The sequence below is a fragment of the Rutidosis leptorrhynchoides genome, unplaced genomic scaffold (assembly GCF_046630445.1).
Source record: "Rutidosis leptorrhynchoides isolate AG116_Rl617_1_P2 unplaced genomic scaffold, CSIRO_AGI_Rlap_v1 contig362, whole genome shotgun sequence".
NCBI lineage: Eukaryota > Viridiplantae > Streptophyta > Magnoliopsida > Asterales > Asteraceae > Rutidosis > Rutidosis leptorrhynchoides.
The window spans coordinates 54,711-73,804 of record NW_027266600.1 but is presented as its reverse complement, the minus strand read 5'-3'; the positions used below and the strand labels follow the sequence as shown (position 1 = coordinate 73,804).

General features: G+C 36.2%; 1 protein-coding gene and 2 pseudogenes across 1 annotated transcript; 2 read left to right on the top strand and 1 right to left on the bottom strand.

Annotated features, from left to right (window-relative positions):
- Positions 1-5: 5 nt before the first annotated feature.
- On the top strand, positions 6-8,188 carry LOC139883163 (uncharacterized; the record flags this gene model as incomplete). The annotated part of the gene is made up of 20 exons (XM_071867379.1): positions 6-74; positions 156-214; positions 937-1,066; positions 1,291-1,352; positions 1,555-1,611; positions 2,122-2,239; positions 2,337-2,471; positions 2,934-3,014; positions 3,353-3,466; positions 3,642-3,721; positions 3,804-3,939; positions 4,411-4,560; positions 5,070-5,152; positions 5,807-5,994; positions 6,099-6,191; positions 6,528-6,715; positions 6,884-6,995; positions 7,420-7,577; positions 7,760-7,876; positions 7,964-8,188. Coding segments are annotated over 20 exons (2,355 nt in total), but the record flags the coding sequence as incomplete, so codon positions are not given.
- A 2,816-nt stretch (positions 8,189-11,004) lies between these two features.
- Positions 11,005-12,164, top strand: LOC139883165 (eukaryotic peptide chain release factor subunit 1-3-like; annotated as a pseudogene).
- A 1,592-nt stretch (positions 12,165-13,756) lies between these two features.
- LOC139883164 (acetyl-coenzyme A synthetase, chloroplastic/glyoxysomal-like) lies at positions 13,757-18,744 on the bottom strand (annotated as a pseudogene).
- Between the last annotated feature and the right edge of the window lie 350 nt (positions 18,745-19,094).

Here is a 19,094-nt window from a genome sequence, read left to right as displayed (position 1 = left end):
GGTGCTTCTCAGAGATTCCCCAGGACTCCTTACTAGCACATCCACTTCTTAACTTTGTATTTAACTCTTTGCAGGTATAATTTAATAATTGATAGCAGGGTTATTTTAGGATCTTGAATCATACTCATTACTGATATATGAATTGATGATTTCAGATTCCGTCTTCGTTTGACCTGGCTATAGAAGTTCTAGTTGAACTTGTGAGTCGACATGAGGTACGCTTGGGTGTAATTAAATGACATTTTGCTTAGATTTCGCATTCATTTGAATTTATATGTGTAAAAGTGTGAGAGTGAGGCTAAACCGTGGCGGGATTAAACCTGAAACTTATGACTTAGAGCACAATCCCTCTACCAGTCGACCACATATCAACTGGCATGTTTTAGGATAAATACTTCAAGTTATGAATGAGTGTATGTGTAGTTACTATGTTTGTATTAAATTTAACAAACGTAAATGCATGCATCGGAATGTTATTGGGCACTGTTTACTGTATTGTGCCATTCCTAATACTACTAGCAGAATTGATGTCAGTTGCTATATCCATATGCAAATAGGATTATAAGTTGATTCGTGTAAACTTTCGTCTACTAAATTTCAGCAAGAGTTTTTCATAGAGAAGTTCAAGTTTTGGAACAATGGCCTGAAGATGGTGCCACTTTGTTGCGTTACATTGTTATGTTAATAGTTCGGGCTTTACCATCAATTCTTCTAGTATACCATTAATCATATTGATGTTGAATTGAGTTTGCCTCCAATGACCCCAAAACTGAACTGCATGATAAAATTGGTTTTATTTTTAGCACTTCATGATCTGCGTTATGGTTACAAATAATATTTAGCTACATTCCTGGCTTAAATGAATGACAGCTCGGGACTTAGTTATGTGCAAAGAATTCCAATATCTAATGCCTCATCCTTTTCAATGTGTTTGTTGGGGCTTCCACAGGTTTTGTTGTGCAGAGTACATTTTATTAAAGAAATACTTCTTCTCCCAGCTATAAACAACAGAGATGAGAAAGTAATTGCTGGCCTTGCATTGTTGATGTCAGAAATCGGCCAGGCTGTGAGTGTTTACATGTTTAAAATATCATATTCGGCATTCCTTTCATTATATTCATGCATAAAGAGCAAGAGTTACTTGATTGCATTATATTTTTGCTCGACATTCCGTTCATTTCATTATATTATGAAACCGGGATTGCATTAGCAGGTACAAAAGTACTACCTTCTGCATGTATATATCATCTTTAATATGTTAATCCACTTTCTCTTCATGATCTGTGCCAGGCACCGTCTCTGATAGTTGAAGCAGGCACTGAGGCACTTGCATTAACTGATGCACTTTTGAGGTAAATTCTGTGTGGTTAATGTGATTTTTTTTGGGAGGTCCTTGGAGTATAAAGATCTACTTTAGTGTGTACCTTGAAATATTAATTATAATCTGGTTCTTACAACAAAACAAATGTTTTGATCGTTTCATAATAAGTCAATTTTTATGCTGTCGCCTTTCATTTCTTTATAAATCATAACAACTTATTCACATATTTGTAGCTGTGTAGCATTTCCAAGTGAAGACTGCGATATTGCAGACTCAACTTTACAATTTTGGTATGTGTACTGAGCAAACATATAATTTTTATTGTAATATTTGTTATTGTTGAGTCATTATCTATTTAACTTCACATCACGTCAGAAGGATAGGCTACACGTGGATTTGAGTTCTATATTTCTGCTTATTGTCTATGTATCTTGCTGAGAAGTTTTGTACCTGCCACTTCACCATTCTCCTTTTTATGGCAATTTCCGGCTTGCTTCTCAAAGGGTGTAATGTTTTTTGCACTCATACTTATTTAAAGCATGACTGGTTGAAGCATCAGTTTCTCTATCTCTATCTGTATCTGTAATTTGTTGGTCTATTCTTCATCTTCTAAAAATGTTTGGTCCTCCATAAATGCTTAATTATTTTTCTACAAGAGCGATAATAGACATGGTTGGCCGAGCTTCTTGTGTGCAGAATGATCTAGGAAAGTCCAGTATATTGATGTTCTAATGTAGTAACCATTGCTGGTTTTGATTTACCATATAGTATTTCTGATGGTGCTAGTCCTTCTTTTCTAGGTCGAGTCTTGCAAGCTATATACTTGGCCTTGATAGTGGAGAGAAAAAGAAATGTGCAGAAGACATGTTTTTTCCAGTGTTTTCAGCATTATTAAATACTCTTATATTGCGAGCACAGGTTCTTTCTTCACTACTACTTACAAAGTAACTGTAAATATTTTTTTTTGACACGCAGAAGATTAGAAAAAATGTTTTTTGAATTTGGTCTTTTACAGGTTGATGAAACTACATTCAACGACATGAGTGGGTTCCTTGACCTGCCTGATGGCTTGACCAACTTTAGGATGAACATGGTTGAACTTTTGGTGGATATTTGCCATCTTTTAAAATCTGTTGTGTTTATACAGAAGGTGCTTCTTTGTTGCCCTCTCTCTCTCTCTCTCTCATTTTGAGTGACCTATATATGGAGGTTCTTTTGCAATTACCTTTTATGTCAAATTTTTGTGCAATGAATGCTGTCAGCTGGAGCCTGGAGCTAGTTGCACACAGTGCTTTGTTTGTTGAACATTACTATGACTTGATTGATTTTTATTGTTCTTAATGGCTCAATGAAAGGGATGGATATAAACACTATTTTGTCTATAACATTTTTACAAAAAGGTCATTTGTTTAATCTGGTTTATGACAGTGGTTACAATTGCATAAATGCATTGTTTCATTGTCTACCTCTGTTGTTATTATTATGCATATTTGGTGTCAAAAGTAAAATAATATTATTATGTATATTTGACAAGGGTTTGTTGGTTGCTTGTCTAGTGGTTTGCGTCTTTTGTTTTTCTAAAGGTAGTTTATTCACTTCCTTTTTTCTAAAGATATTCTTTGGTGGCTGGGCATCTCCTAATGGAATGATACCTTGGAAGGAGGTGGAAACCAGATTGTTTGTGCTTAATGTGGTAAGTCCTACATGAGTTTGAATCTCTTTCTGATACTGATTTAAATTTCATAAAACTGGTTAGTTGGATAGTTCATCATCCATGTACGTGTATTGCATTTGCATTAGAGAACTTCATGCTTGTTGTTTGTTTTGTCTCCTTATGATAATGAGATTTTTCACTCAAGACACGAATGAAAATGACAACCAAATTTTGCTGCACCATTTTCATATGCCATAATCTTGAAGTTGAATCTGAATACGCTTTTGGTAGTGATTTTGACGAAGTTTAGTTTGTATTGATGATTTGCATTGCTCTCTCTTTTGCATTCTTATGAAGTGAAATGGTTTTCCTTCCAGGTGTCAGAAGTAGTTTTGCAGGAGGGTCAAGCTTTTGATCTTTCTGTGGTTATGCAGCTAGTTACAATGTTGTCTTCTAGACCGTCAGATGGCATTAAGGGATTCATGTGCATTGTAAGTCTAGTGTACCCTTTTTTTTCCTGTTATTTTGCATCAAATTTTATTGTCCATGCTTGTTTCTCATTGAAAATGTATTTTTTGAAGAAAAGTCTACGTCGTAGCCCCTGAAGATAATTTTTATGGTCATACTCGTGATCTAAGATGATTGTTTTATGTGTTCCCACTGTAGGTATACAGATCTCTTGCTGAGGTCGTTGGTTCATATTCAAAGTGGTTATCAATGTCTCAAACAAACACTAGACCATTGCTGTAAGTACCATCTTCTAATTTGGAGTACAATTGTACCATACAACTCTACCATTTCCTCGTTATGTTAATTTGCCATTTTCAGATTATTTCTTGCTGCTGGGATTTCAGACCCTCCGTCTGCTAATGCTTGTTCAACTGCCCTGCGTAAATTTTGTGAAGATGCTTTTACGCTGTTTTATGAACCTTCAAATCTTGAGATTTTACTATGGATAGGAGAGGTAATGGTTTTTACTTTGCTTCTTTTTTTTCTTTTTCTTGACTGAAATAGTTGCCTCATATATTGACATTTACTTCAGAGGGCGAGCCTTGGCGCAACCGGTTAAGGTTGCTCCTTTGTGGCTTGGAGGTCACGGGTTCGAGTCACGGAAACAGCCTCTTTGCTATTGCAAGGGGAAGGCTGCGTACTACGACATCCTCCCCATACCCTCCAAAGCGGGGAGCCTTAGCACACCAGGGTTTGCCCTTTTTATATATTAACATTTACTTCATATAAGAATGATACACTTTTTTAGAGATCTACTGGGTACTACTTCATATATGAATGCACCTCTTCAGTGTAATGAAATAGCAAGGGTACAAGTGTCATTAACTAAAAAATAATCGACATTTATCCTTGCTATGTGAACATTTCCCTCTTCATTGTGATTGGATGATTAATGTTATAATCTAGTTAATATTGATTATTTCAGGTTTTGGAAAAGAAGCTTGTACCTTTAGAAGACGAGGAAGAAGTTGTCAGTGCAATTAGCTTGGTCCTTGGCTCACTTTCTAATCAAGAGCTAATGAACAACCTGTTGGCTAGGTTTCTTAGTCATGGTTATGAAGCAATTGGCAAACTTGTAAGTTATGCTGAATACTTGATGTCAGTACTGCCAATGCTTGTGGCGATTTCATTTTCAGTCAACTTGGGTTTTTTTTTTCTTTTTTTTTTGGGAGCAATTTAACGATTGTTTTAAGCACACTTACACATGCATATATGTTTTTCTTTTGCTCTTATACTTATAGTTTGCTGACTTTCTAAAACTAAAATTGTGAGTTTATACTCAGTACTGTCTATTTGCACAAAATTCTGTTTTTTTAGCAACATAATTATGGAAAAATTCATTAAATAAACTATATGTTCTCTCTTGTATTTGTGATCCGTAGCCATGAACAAGGTTCTTTATATGGCTGCAGACACTGCAGATCCTAAACTGAAGATGTGGACACACACACACACTTAAGTTTGATTTTGGGTTTATTGTTTGTTTATGCTTCAAATTGTGTAAACTCCTAGCTGAAGTTTGTTTTACGGATGACCTGTCATTAATCAATTTAAAATTTTCGATAACATCTAGTGTTCATTCAGGTTGGTGATGATAACAATTCTCTCCGCCAGAATCCACCTGCTTATACACAAATTTTAAGCTATGCAACAAGAGGCCTGTACAGGTGGGTGAAGCTAATATAACTTTCTGTCTTCTGCATAAATTTAACTAGCAGCTGTGCAGGCTTGTTTTGGTCCCTCGAAAAAGGAGCTGCAAATCTGTGATGTTTATATATATAGTAGTTCCTCTGGTGCATTGCTGGGCTCGTCATAGAACTTTCTGTATTTCCTTTTGATGTTTCGAGTATTATTCTTGTTTTGGGTAAAAATTACAAACAACCCCTGGATGTTTATATCAAAAAACAGTTTGCCACTTGCTTGAAAATCTAGACTTGGCCTCTTATGGTCATTGCTGTCAACTTCCTCTGTTAAAACATGTAAAGGACCAAAACCCTTCACAGAAAATGACAAACTTTGTCCATAATTTACGAACTTTACTGGGTATTTTGAGATTTTAGAAAGAAAAAAATGATAGGATGGCAAGCAATGATGACATCAACAAAAACATGACGGCAAACTCTTATGCAAAATTAAAAGTGTGGGTTAGATGAACAAATAAGAGAGGGTGAGCCATTTTTTGACCTAATCTCAAAGGTAGTTTGTAATTTACCCTAGTCGTTTCTTATTTTTATTTTTTATTTTCAAGCATTTGCTTTACTTCTACCCATTAACTTTCACTTTAATAGTACTGAGTTTTGATGTATCTCTGTTGGTTTCAGGATGGGAACTGTATTCAGTCATCTTCCGACGGCCATGTCAAGTAATACAGCTGCAAATGATCCTATGGTTGCACTACTAAATGTCTTTTGGCCCATGCTAGAGAAGCTTTTTATGTCTCAGCACATGGAGAACAGTAATTTATCAACAGCAGCTTGCCGGGCTCTCTCATTGGCTATTCAGTCTTCAGGTATAGAAATTTTTTTTTTTTGATTATCTGCTTCTTTTTATCTACCTACATTTGGAGATTTCTCGACAGATTGTGGATTTTTCATGTGAAATTTTACTTTGTAGGCCAGCACTTTGTGCCGTTACTGCCCAAAGTACTTAACTGCCTATCGACTAATTTTGCATCGTTCCAAACTCATGAATGCTACATAAGAACTGGTATGTATTGTTGTCTACTATTCTTTTTATATTCTGGTACCCGTTTTTGTGACGTTCATCTTCATCCTGCTTATCGTCTCTACATTACATGCTAGCTCATGATAGTGTCTTTGCCATTTGAATGAATATCATACACTCCTTTCAGTAGCACCGATTCTTTGTCAGACATGACTATGAAAATGCATCAGTTTGGTCCTTTTATCCCATCAACCATTCAGCTACACTTAACTAGATAACTTTGTGTCTTGCACATTCTAACTCCATTTCGTTTCTTTTTGTTTGAATTCTGTGTCATATTTAACTTTTGTGTCTTGTTTTGTTTGGACAAAATCCCAGCTTCTGTTGTTGTTAAAGAATTCGGTCATAAAGAGGACTATGGACCCCTTTTTGTCACCACTTTTGAAAGATTTACACATGCTGCATCTGTTATGGGTCTCAACTCTTCATATATTTGTGATCAAGAGCCTGATCTCGTGGAGGTCTACACCAATTTTGCATCTACATTTATTCAAGCCATCTGCAAGGTTAGCCCTATTAATCATTCATTTCTATTTAATATTGTAAGAGTTTTGAATTACGAGTTTAAGAATGAAATATTCAACACTTGTCACTTGGGTGCCTTTTCTTTTGGACACTAAAGGATTTCATTTAGACTTGTCTGAATGACTTACTCACAATGTCCTATGTCTCAGGAAGTACTGGCTGCTTCTGGTGCCCTTCTTGAAGCGTCCTTTCAAAAGGCAGCTATATGCTGCACGGCTATGCATCGTGGAGCAGCTCTAGCAGCAATGTCATATCTGTCTTGTAAGGATTCCTCTTTTTGTTCTTTACTTTTCTGCAAGTGACATCTAACACTATTTCCCAAAGTCAACTTCTTACCTTTGCGAATTGAATCAATGGGTGTGTTATGTCACAACCGTATTTTGTTTTTTTTATGATGCAACCCAAGCCTCGCTCTTAAAAAAGTTTTTATAGTTAATGCGGTTTGTCACTTTTTAACACAGCACAACATTTTTGTGAGAAACAGTTTTTATATATTACTTATACCAATATCAATGTATACAATCGGTTTAAAAGTGCTTCCAAAAGAGAAAACGGTTAAAAATAGTTGATAATACATATAATATTCTTGAGGTTGTTTGTCTCTGTCTTTGTTGAAATTGGAATATAGATTCATTATATTATGAGTTGGCGAGACATGATTTCTAGCTGTTGTTGCGCCTGTTAGGCTTTTTGGATCTTAGCTTGGCATCTATGCTGGAAGCGGTGACGAGTATTCCTGAAGGATCATTCAGTGCAGTTGCTATTCAAGTTATAGCTCATAGTGGAGAGGGGCTTGTATCAAATATGATTTATGCTTTGCTTGGTATCTCTGCAATGTCGCGGGTAACATGCAAAATTTTAACTGCGCTACTTGTCTTGTCATGGCCAAGCACCAATAACTTGATCCATGGATGAAGATTCGTGAAATCATTTTTAAATAAGCCAAACTGTAGGATGTACACAACAAACTTATTTTAGCAGGTTTTTTCATTAAGCTAAGATTGTTGGTACCTCCTCTTTTGTAGGTTCACAAATGTGCAACGATATTGCAACAATTGGCTGCTATTTGCAGCTTAAGTGAGAGAACAAATTGGAAGTCTATTCTTTGCTGGGAATTTTTGCATGGCTGGTTACATGCAGCGGTCTGTATCTCTCTTTCTCTCTCTCTCTCTGGATGTTATTATCTCTCTTTCTCTTTTTTATTTATTTATGGATGGATATCATATCAGGTGCAAGGTCTCCCGGCCGAGTATCTAAAACAGGGAGAAGCTGAAAGTATAGCTCCAGTATGGTCAAAGGCCCTTGCCGGAGCAGCCTCAGATTATATTGAGAGCAAGAGCTCTTCATCCGGTACAAGCGAGTATGCGCACATGCAAGGTAAAGGAGGACGAGTTCTGAAACGAATAATTCGGGAATTTGCAGATGGTCACAGAAATATCCCAAACGTGACTTAGATTCCAACCCTCGAAATCTGATTATATCTAACCTAGGCAGCATGAAATGGCACTTTTTGGCTCCAAATTTGCTCCCATTGTAAATTGATGACGGAGGAGTCTGCCAACGCATTCTTCTAATTATTTGGCGATGCCGCGTGATTCTGGTGTACAGTAATTGAGCCTCAAATTTTGTTTCGAAATTCAGATGAGAAAGATCTTTCGGCTCGAATATTTATATGCAAGAGCTGGAAAGATATCAAACAAAGAAAAAAAAACGATGATATATTTTGATTGATTTCCTCAAGGAAGGAAATTATAGATGTATGTTCGATTTGTAATGGCTCAGTAAGTTGAATATATTTTCTTCTGTATTAAGATTCAATTTGTGTATCGATGGGTCTTTACCCTTTAGTGATGAGTGGGCGTCGGTCGTATGATTTTGAATGAAATGTCGTCGTATTATAATGTACTATCTAATATATGCAAATTTTATATGTAATTTACATTAAAAAATTTGCATCTATTTTGAGACGGAGGGAATATGTCTCATTAAACTTGTTTTTGACATGGATGGCTCCTTTTGGCTCGTAAAGTCTCGTTGTTATTATACTGTAGGGCGAGCTATGCTTGGTTTTTTAAGCTGACTGTGGTATAGCCTGCCTTGGGAGTTTGGTTTCGCCTGCCACCTTACCTCTTGGTAGGGACGGCACTCCCCCGCTTCCAAGATGGGAGGTCCTATTAGCTTGAAATCCATCTGATATTGGGCTGAAGCCCATATCTGACTAAAGAGAATAAATATTTGAAAAATATTTTGATGTTTCTTTTGGCTCGTTCCTTACATCGTTAAAACTATGTTTTAAATTTTAAGGTGTAATAATAAAAAAATAAAATTGGGATGATTTTGTGATCTTGGATTCGGTTTGACTTTTATTTTGGGTTCAATTGAGTGACGTGGGCTACTATGTAGCAAAATTAACCTACGTGTATCTAAATAATTGCATACTTGTGTGGGCTACTATGTAGCAAAATTAACAACGTGGATCTAAATAATTGCATACTTGTGTGTTTTTTATTGACAAGCAACATGTCAGCAAAAATTGATGCAAAACTGTCACAATCGTGACTTCGGCAACCCAGTCTTCTTACTTCTTCCTCGCAACCAGTCTAAACTTCTTCTTCTTCCGTGTGACAAAATGGATATAAGTCTTTCTAGACCAATTTTTTTCCGATACAAGGAGTTTCGAAACTCGTTTATCGATAGAGAGAGTTCCAGAGCACTTTTTGTTCGATACAGGACCTATGAATACGTTATCCCTATCGGATTTGATATGATTAATATTTTTAAACAATGATAAATAAGAGCAACGAAGACATATTGACATTGTAGCGGTTAGGCTAGCCGCTATTATTTGTTTGTTTCTTTTCTAGTAAACTCTGTAAATGTAATAAGACCGACTGTCTCTCTCGAGCTAACCACAATTTTAAGCTAACTCAACTCAACACCCTTCTCTCTAAACTTGCTTTATCTTCATTTCTTTTCTTCTTCCACCGAGAAAGAGAGAGTGTCTGAAATACTACTTCCATTCCATCCCATCCGGGTAAGTTATTACAGTATTTTATAACGAACGTTCGGATCTAATGCTCAAATTGCTACTTTTTGGTTGTTGCTTTCAAACACTTGACCTCCTATGCTGATGCTGATGGGGATTTGGTTATCAATTCATGCTATGGAAGTTTGCGAATTACTCATGCTTTTCATCGTTTTTGTAAAGCCCCAAGTCGTGGCGAATTATTTCATATACAAATTGTAGATTCCCTTCACCATTAAAATTCCATTTATGATTTGTTAAGAATGATGCTAGTTTTGTTTTATTGCTCAACAGTTGCGTGATTCGTTTGTGGCTGTATTTGTTTTCTGTTATGTGAGAGTATGTATACCGGAAGTGATGGAATGTTCGGAGTTCCTTGCTTTGTTATGAATAGAATAGACAGACCTAAGCTGTAGGTTGTCGAACCTCTTGTCAAAAACAATTTTCCTTCTATTCCACTAGATTGCATGCCATTTGTGTATTTTTCCATGGGAAGAGTGATTGTATCACATTACGATAAAGACATAATTGTATCCTAATTGTATTTTTAATTAGGAAAAATTCTTAAATAAGAGAATTAGAAAAAAATATAATATATTATAATTTTATTAAGAATATGTTTTTATTGTGTTTTGATTTCTTAATTAGAATAGGAAAAATCATAGACTTAAAATTATAATTTAAAATTTAATTAAATTTAAATTTTTAAATGAGAAATATAATTTAATAAAAAAATAATATATATTATTATTTAATTATGAATAATTTTTTTAATAATATATCTGTTTGAATAAGAAAAAAAAGATGTGCCTATTTTAATTAGGAATAGAAAAAAAAATATAAAAAATTATTTAATAAAAAGATAGAAAAAAATATAATGTCTTATCATTTTATTAGGATTTTTTAAAATAATGAATAGAAAATTGATTAGGAATAAAATTATTATATTAAAAAAAAATAATTGATAGAATTTTATAAAGAATCATTATATTTTTATTGTATGTAGATTTTCTCTAATTAAAAAAGGAAAAAAATTAATATCATCGATTTAAAATTGTAACATGAAATATAATTAAATTCAAAATTCTTTTATATATGTCAAATTATTATTCGTTAATAAAACGCCATATGTTGGATGTTGATTTGACAATAAAATTTACGATATTGGATAAACTAAAAAAATCTCCCTATTATTTATAAAATGCTTTTGCAGGCTGGTACTAAGCTATTTTTGTCGTCATAACAATGGGAGAAAATCAGGAATTGGACGAGAACATTGAGATATGGAAAATCAAGAAACTGATCAAGGATTGGAGGCTGCAAGAGGCAACGGGACCAGTATGATATCTTTGATCATGCCTCCTCGTGATCAGATATCTAGGGTTACAAAGATGCTCGGCGATGAATTCGGAACTGCTTCTAACATTAAAAGTAGGGTCAATCGTCAGTCTGTGCTGGGTGCTATCACATCAGCTCAGCAAAGGCTCAAGCTTTATAACAAGGTTCCTCCCAATGGACTGGTGCTTTACACTGGAACAATTGTTACTGAAGATGGCAAGGAGAAGAAGGTGACAATTGATTTCGAGCCTTTTAAGCCAATAAATGCATCTCTGTATCTTTGTGATAACAAGTTTCACACAGAGGCACTGAACGAGCTATTGGAATCTGACGACAAGTTTGGGTTTATCGTCATGGATGGAAATGGTACGCTTTTTGGAACACTGAGCGGAAACACACGAGAAGTGCTGCATAAGTTCACGGTCGACTTGCCGAAGAAGCACGGGAGAGGAGGACAGTCGGATTTGCGATTCGCTCGGCTTCGGATGGAGAAACGGCATAACTATGTGAGGAAGACCGCTGAGCTGGCAACACAGTTCTTCATCAACCCTGCTACCAGTCAGCCGAATGTTTCAGGACTAATACTCGCTGGTTCTGCTGACTTCAAAACTGAGCTGAGCCAGTCAGATATGTTTGATCAGCGTTTACAAGCCAAAATATTGAATGTGGTGGACGTCTCCTATGGGGGTGAGAATGGCTTCAACCAGGCAATTGAGTTATCAGCAGAAATCTTAGCCAATGTTAAATTCATTCAGGAAAAGAAATTGATAGGCAAATATTTTGAAGAGATCAGTCAGGATACTAGTAAATATGCGTTTGGTGTTGAGGATACATTGAAGGCTCTGGAGATGGGTGCTGTTGAAACTCTTATTGTCTGGGAAAATCTAGATATTAACAGGTATGTGCTCAAAAACAGCATCACGTCAGAAATTATCATCAAGCATTTGAACAAGGACGAGGAAGCTGATCAGAGTAACTTCTGGGATGCAGCCACCTCTGCAGAATTGGATATGCGAACATTTGATGAGCTCTCTGATGATGGGGAAACTTATGATGATTCTGATTAGAAACAAATTCTCAAGAGCTGGAATATCCATCATCTAAGATTAAACAATATCCAAGTTTATACAGTTGTCGACACTTTTGCTGGTTTAGCTTGTCAAAGAGTCTTAAAAAATGGTTGCTGCAAAATCTGAACTAGTAATTGAATTGCATTTTACTCATTTGGAGCAGGTTGTTCTAAACTTGTGTGGTGGATTTTGTCCTAGACTTTGTTTGATTGATGCAATTTGTGAATGATTCTGGATATTGAAGTGAATTCCATTTCAGTTTTTGCAAATTACCTTTCAGCATAAAAGATGGTGTGAAATGTTTCTAGCAAAGTACTTGTTAGTTGTTACTCCAAGCTGTAATTGAGATAGTTTTCTCAACAAAAGACATTTTTTAATGTTCAGACTTGAATTTAATTTGCCAGCTTGTTGAAACTTGTCGATTGTACTTGTGTTATGGACTATGGATTGGAGGGTGATGATTCTTAATACATACTAGTACTTGACATCACTTAGCTAGGAGGAAATATACAAAGTAAAAGGTGATTTGACTTTTGAGGCCATTTTTGTTTCTAGAATTGAGTGGCAATGTCAAATCCAAAATCAACTCAGTCAAACACATCCATCAATCATTTTAAAAATAAAGTTTTTAAGATAATTAAATATAGATTCATCATTGTGGGAGTAATACAGGAGATCGTTTTCCTAATAGACAAGAGCAGAGCTTCACCCAATACGACGGCGATAGCCTTCCAGCACCGGGAATCCACGCTCATAATTGATACTGCTAGTCAGGGTTCCTATTTCCTAAAGAATCAACTTGCAACTATCGATTTCCTCGTATCACGTTTGCACACTACAATTGAGGATAAGTGGTGGGTTCAGCTAGGATTGAACAAGGGCCCCGAAGATTTGTATACCATTCAGGAGCTGCTCAAACACTTTCATAAGAACCAAGATGATTTTAAGTTGCAGCTTGATGATCTCAAGGATCATATTTACATATGTTTGAATTCGATCAACAGGTGTAGATCTCGTCTACTTGAGGTCACTAATATTCCTCCTAGTGTAGTTAATCCAAATACTAGCTAGACCCAACATTTGATTATTTCTTTCCTCTAGAGTGATTGGGGCTTTACATAGACTTCATTACTTCACATTACAAAAAAGATTGTTGTGCGATCTGAAATCTTTTATACAATAACTGAAACTGTTGCTGTATAGCTTGTGAAAGAGTCCAAAAGAGGTTTCTGCAATGTGAACTAGCATCGACACTTATTAGACTGATAAAAAACTTGGACGAAATTCCTTCACTAATATGAAACATAAAAGATGATATTGAATTTCTTTGACGAACACAGTTGAATACCATCTAAATAATCGAGTAGGAAATCACTACCCAACTTTATTGTTCTGTGAAACTGAAACCATACAACAATAAATGAGAATACAAGATGATATGAAAAACATGTTTTGATTATTTCCTTTCACAACGAAGTAAAAAAGAACCAAGTGGTGAGCTACAGCTAAAAAAGGGAACCAGAAAAGAGTGAGGGAGGGAGCACTTTCTCAGTACAAAAGTTTTTTTCTATTTTTTTTAGTGAGCTTTTTCAGCAGTCGGAAAGTTGAATAAGCTGATCAACCACACTGGGATCAGCAAGGGTGCTCGTGTCTCCAAGCTCGTCTAATTGCCTGGAAGCTATTTTCCTGAGAATCCTTCTCATTATCTTCCCACTTCTTGTTTTAGGAAGTCCAGGAGCCCAATGGATTTTGTCAGGTGCTGCAAAGGCTCCTATCTGAAAATTTTCAAAACTTCTTTAATTCTTTTTAACCTTTAATAATCTCATTAGTAGACTGCATAATGTAACAGGTTAGAAAAATTCAAACTTAGTTTTGTGATGAGAGATAGATTTGTACCTGCTTTCGTACGGCCATTATAAGGCTTTTCCGGAGATCTTCGCTGTAGGGCTCACCCTCCACAAGAGTAACAAATGCATATATGCCTTGTCCTTTTACCTGAAAAAGCAACAAAAGACATTGTTAGCCTATTCCTAGCACAGATTACATTACAAATCATTCAAAAGTGAGATTTACAAAATATCTGTGGATTACCTCATGTTCGACACCAACCACAGCGGCTTCTGCACATTTGGGATGGGAGACTAATGCAGATTCCACTTCAGCAGTGCCAATACGGTGCCCACTTAAGAAAACATCGGAGGAATCATAAATTAATTATTACTAATAATAAAGTGCTACAGTTCATCAGAGAATCATCGATGTTCTCCAAACACTGACATATACCCACCAGAGGAGGTAAAAGAATTCATTAAGTACCTAACGTTTATGACATCATCGACTCTTCCAGTGAGCCAGTGATATCCATCCTTGTCCTACGATAACATAAAGTCAGTATTCAGTTTAATTTCTCTTTACGAGTGAAAACAACAGTAGAGAGTTTCTGGTACGGAAATGCAAAATGGTTGTTGTCATATGTGAAGTAAACTTACCGACTACAGCCATCACCAGTGAAGTAATATCCAGGAAATGGTTTGAAATAAGTGGTCTCGTATCTCTCGTGATCACCATAAAGAGTCCTGAAAGCGCCAGGCCATGAACCTTTTATGCAAAGATACCCACTGCACTCTCCTTCAATCTCAACGCCTTTCTCATCCACAATGACAGGCTGCAATTATGCCAGGATACAAGAATGGATCAAGTTAAATGTAAAATCCACAATGACAGGCTGCAATTATGCCAGGATACAAGAATGGATCAAGTTAAATGTAAAGAATAACAATCAGGTTCGGTCACAGCTGTTTTAATAAAAATTTCTAGGTAAAAAAACCTGAACTCCAAAGAAGGGGAAAGTAGCAGAACCAGGTTTCTGCGGCCAGGCACCAGGTAATGGAGTAATCTGTCAGCAAACCACCAAGAAGCATTGTTAAGCATTAACATGGAAGGGCACAAAACAATCAGACAAGAATCTTCCACGTCAACCATTTTTTGAGCTTATAGAGAACAATAATAGAAAATACTTGCCATGAAGCCACCAGTTTCAGTTTGCCACCAAGTATCAGAGATGGGGGCACCTGGAATCTCCAACTACATTGTAGAACCACCTATAATAGAAACAACATCTCGACAGTCCATCACTTTTGTAAATAATACATTTAAACTACTGGGTTTTCAAAAGAAAAAGGAAGATGAACATACTTCCATGCACTTGGATTAATAGGCTCTCCAACACTTCCAAGAACCCGTAGGGATTTGCGAGAGTAACGGGTAACATACTGCATAATCAGCGACATTCAACATCAAAATGACATTTCGAATCAGAATTCATAATCAATAAAAACGGATAGGAAGGCGAGCCAATTTTCTAACAGCTCAGAGAACGAAACAAGCATAATTGTTGATAACATTCTTGATAATTAAAAAGCAGACTCATTTACAAGTTCAGAGAGATACCTGACTACCATCTCGCATGAGAGACCGCACTAATGTTGGGGCAGTATAAAATATTGACACTTTGTATTTGTCAACAATATCCCAACAGCGTCCAGAATCAGGATAATTTGGAGCCTTGAATAAAACATGTATACATTTTAGTATTACCATTTCCATAGGCGTGAAAGGATTAAAAGGATATATATATATACACATATGACATTAAAAGTTGCTAATTTAGATGTTATGACCCCCCATCTGACATGTTATCACACAAGAAAACACCATCTCCATATGATCTTATAATTCCTCGAAGGAACTTAAAAATCCTTGGAATGTCTAAAGTAGATAATAAACAAATGAATTTGAACACAAATATCTAGCTTGTAACACACAGGATGTCCTTAAAAACCAGGCAGAAATTGTCAATGCATCTGAAATCATGGAAGAACTTATTTCATGGACACATACAGATTCTATCTTAAATACTATATGTCCCGAATCTGAGATCATGAATGTGATTTAAAATGTTGTACATCGAGTATATCATAGCCTTCATGGTACAACATTTTAAAATACATTTGAGATCCTGTATTCAAGACGCTTACAAAATCATGGAGTAGTCCAAAACCCTTACCCCTTCATAAACGATAACAGATGCTCCATTGAGCATTGGTCCATACGTGACATAGCTGTGACCTGTAATCCAACCGCAGTCAGCTGTACACCTACAATCACCAAAACACTGTTTCAAAATTGCTCAGGAGAGTATGTGGAGTGTTTTAAGAAACAGAATGAGTTCAGTCTGACAGTACCAGTAAACGTCTGATGGTTTATAGTCAAAAGCATACTTGAATGTTGTTGCAGCATAGACCATAATACCCTCCAGTTGTATGAAGAACACCCTTTAAAAATAATTACATCAGAGACATAGAACTAAAACAAAAGAGAGAAGAATCTTGTTGGGACGGAAACCATACATACCTTTGGCTTCCCTGTGCTGCCACTAGTATAAAGCAAGAAAAGAGGATCTTCAGCATCAACCCACTCAACCTCACAATTTGTTTCACATTTAGGTACAACGTCCTGGAAGAAAGTGGTCATTGACCAAAATTTAGAGGTATAATCCATGCATAGAGTCAAAATACTAGATGAAGCATACCCTACAATTTATCAAAGAACACAGAAATTACTCATGCACCATCCTGGATGATGCAAACATTTTCTGTGGCATTTAACTTGCAGCTAGTGATTGCAAGTTACAACTACATGGATTCATTAACATAAATTGACATGTTACACATGCTGACCTGCCACCATATATCTCTTCCATCCTGCCACTTGGTTTTTCCCCTCGTCAGGGCTGATTGGTTTTCATAGGTCAAACACACGTCTGTTCCAAAGAACACGATGAACCTCTTTAGGGATAGGAAATTAATATGTAAAAAGTGTAACACAGATATTTGTATTCCAAAAGGAGAGGATCTAGAAAGGAGACTGTTGTAGATCAAAGAAAAAGTAGAAAGGGAAAGAATAGTGCATGTCCAGAGGATCTAGAAAGGGGACTGTTGTCGACCAAGTCTTAAATGCTGAACAAGTAGGTGTTGCAATAGAAACTCACATCTAGAAAAAGCTAATCATAAATGCCAGTTGTCATTTTAGTGATAGCGGCTAACATTTTTAACAAGATCAATAAGTAAAATCCATTTCAGTTCTATTTCCTAATCTCAAATTTCATTGAAGTTTGGCAATTAAATAGGAAAGGGGAATGAATGGTGAATTAAGGATGGTAAGGACCTTAGTAAATCAAATTCTTAAAACTAGTATATACTTCTCATTACATTATATTAACTATAAGTAGAAAATTTTAACTAAATGTGTGCAAAAACTCGTCAATTTAAATTCTGAAAGCAATTGGTAGGTCTACGTACCAACAGACACCCCATTTTTGGCACAATCAACGAGGGCAGCATCAACTATATCCTTAAGGTGAATGGGCTTAGAACCTCTGTTAACAGCATTACAAGTTAGAACAACATTTGGTTTACAGTCCATAATTCTCTGGGAAAGAGATTCTGCAGAAAATCCAGCAAATACAACCTGAAGAAAATGGTAGATGGTAATTAACAGTAATGAATCACGATTCAAGGGAAAGATGAACGGAGACATATTTTCCTTAAAAATAAGTGTGTAAATTGAAAAACAAACATTAGTTAAACAGTAAATACCGAGTGAACGGCGCCAATTCGAGCACAAGCAAGCATAGCTATGGGGAGTTCCATCAACATTGGCAAATATATAACAACAGCGTCTCCCTTTTTGACTCCGACATTTTTCAAGTAATTCGCGAGCTGCAGCAGAAGCAAGATACATTTTTTCCTCTTAATGAAATCGTCCCTAACTTACTTGATACAAAAAGGGAAAATGGCGAGTGAAAGATGAGCTGACCTGGCAAACTTGGTGGAGGAGCTGAGAGTAAGTTAAAGTGGCATCAAAACCAGGCTCCTTGCCTTCCCAGTAAATAGCAATCTTGTCGCCAAGACCAGCTTCCACATTTCGATCCAAACAATTATAGCTAATGTTGGTGAGACCACCCTTGAACCACTATATCAACAAACCCCACACAATAAACTTTCACATGTAAAGGACAAAAAAGAAAAATGTACTTGACTACGGTAAAACTTAGGTGAAAAAGTACCTGGATTTGGACATTGCCTTTGCGAACGTCGAGATTCTGGGAGACGACAGGCTGGTTTTGAGGCCATTTTAGTTTCCAGTAGAATTGAGTGGCAATGTCCGACCAAAATCCAGATGGATCCTCAATTGATCTTTTATACATCTCCAAGTACTGAACATTGTGAGCAAGGAAACCGAAAGATCAAAGTCAAAACATGCATGAATCGGTAAAAAATCAAGTATAAAAAATTTGATTTAAATAAATAACCTTTTGAGGAGAAGAGACGAAAGCCTGTCGAGAGAAATCATCACTGGGAAAGACGAGATCATTCTCCTCGGAGGCAAGAGCTTCGCCCAATACGACGGCTTTGAGGTGCGATAGCCTTCCGGCGCCGGAATTAGTCCCAGCTCCGAGGTCAAACAAGGAATCCACGTGGCGGAGCTCGTATCCAACGCGAGAAGATGACGTCATCATGTTGGAGTGTTTAGTTGTGATGGAGGAAGAAGATGGTGGTTTGACTAAACAGATTGGTGAACTTCTTCTTCTTCTTCCCAGATTAAAATTAAAATTATTATTATTATTATTATTATTATTAAATGGCAGATAGGGGATGTGATTATATTTAATACTAGTACTATTTAAATTAAAAAAACCATAACTAGTCTGAGCCTGAAGGGCCATACCTTAAATAAAACAATTTTGTTCTCTCTAGGACTAGGAATAAAGATAAAGAAGAAGAAGAAAATAAGAAGATGAAATAAAAATTCAATTATGGTGGCTGCTTTTCAATTACTAGTACTTGAAGGGAAGGGAAGGGAAGG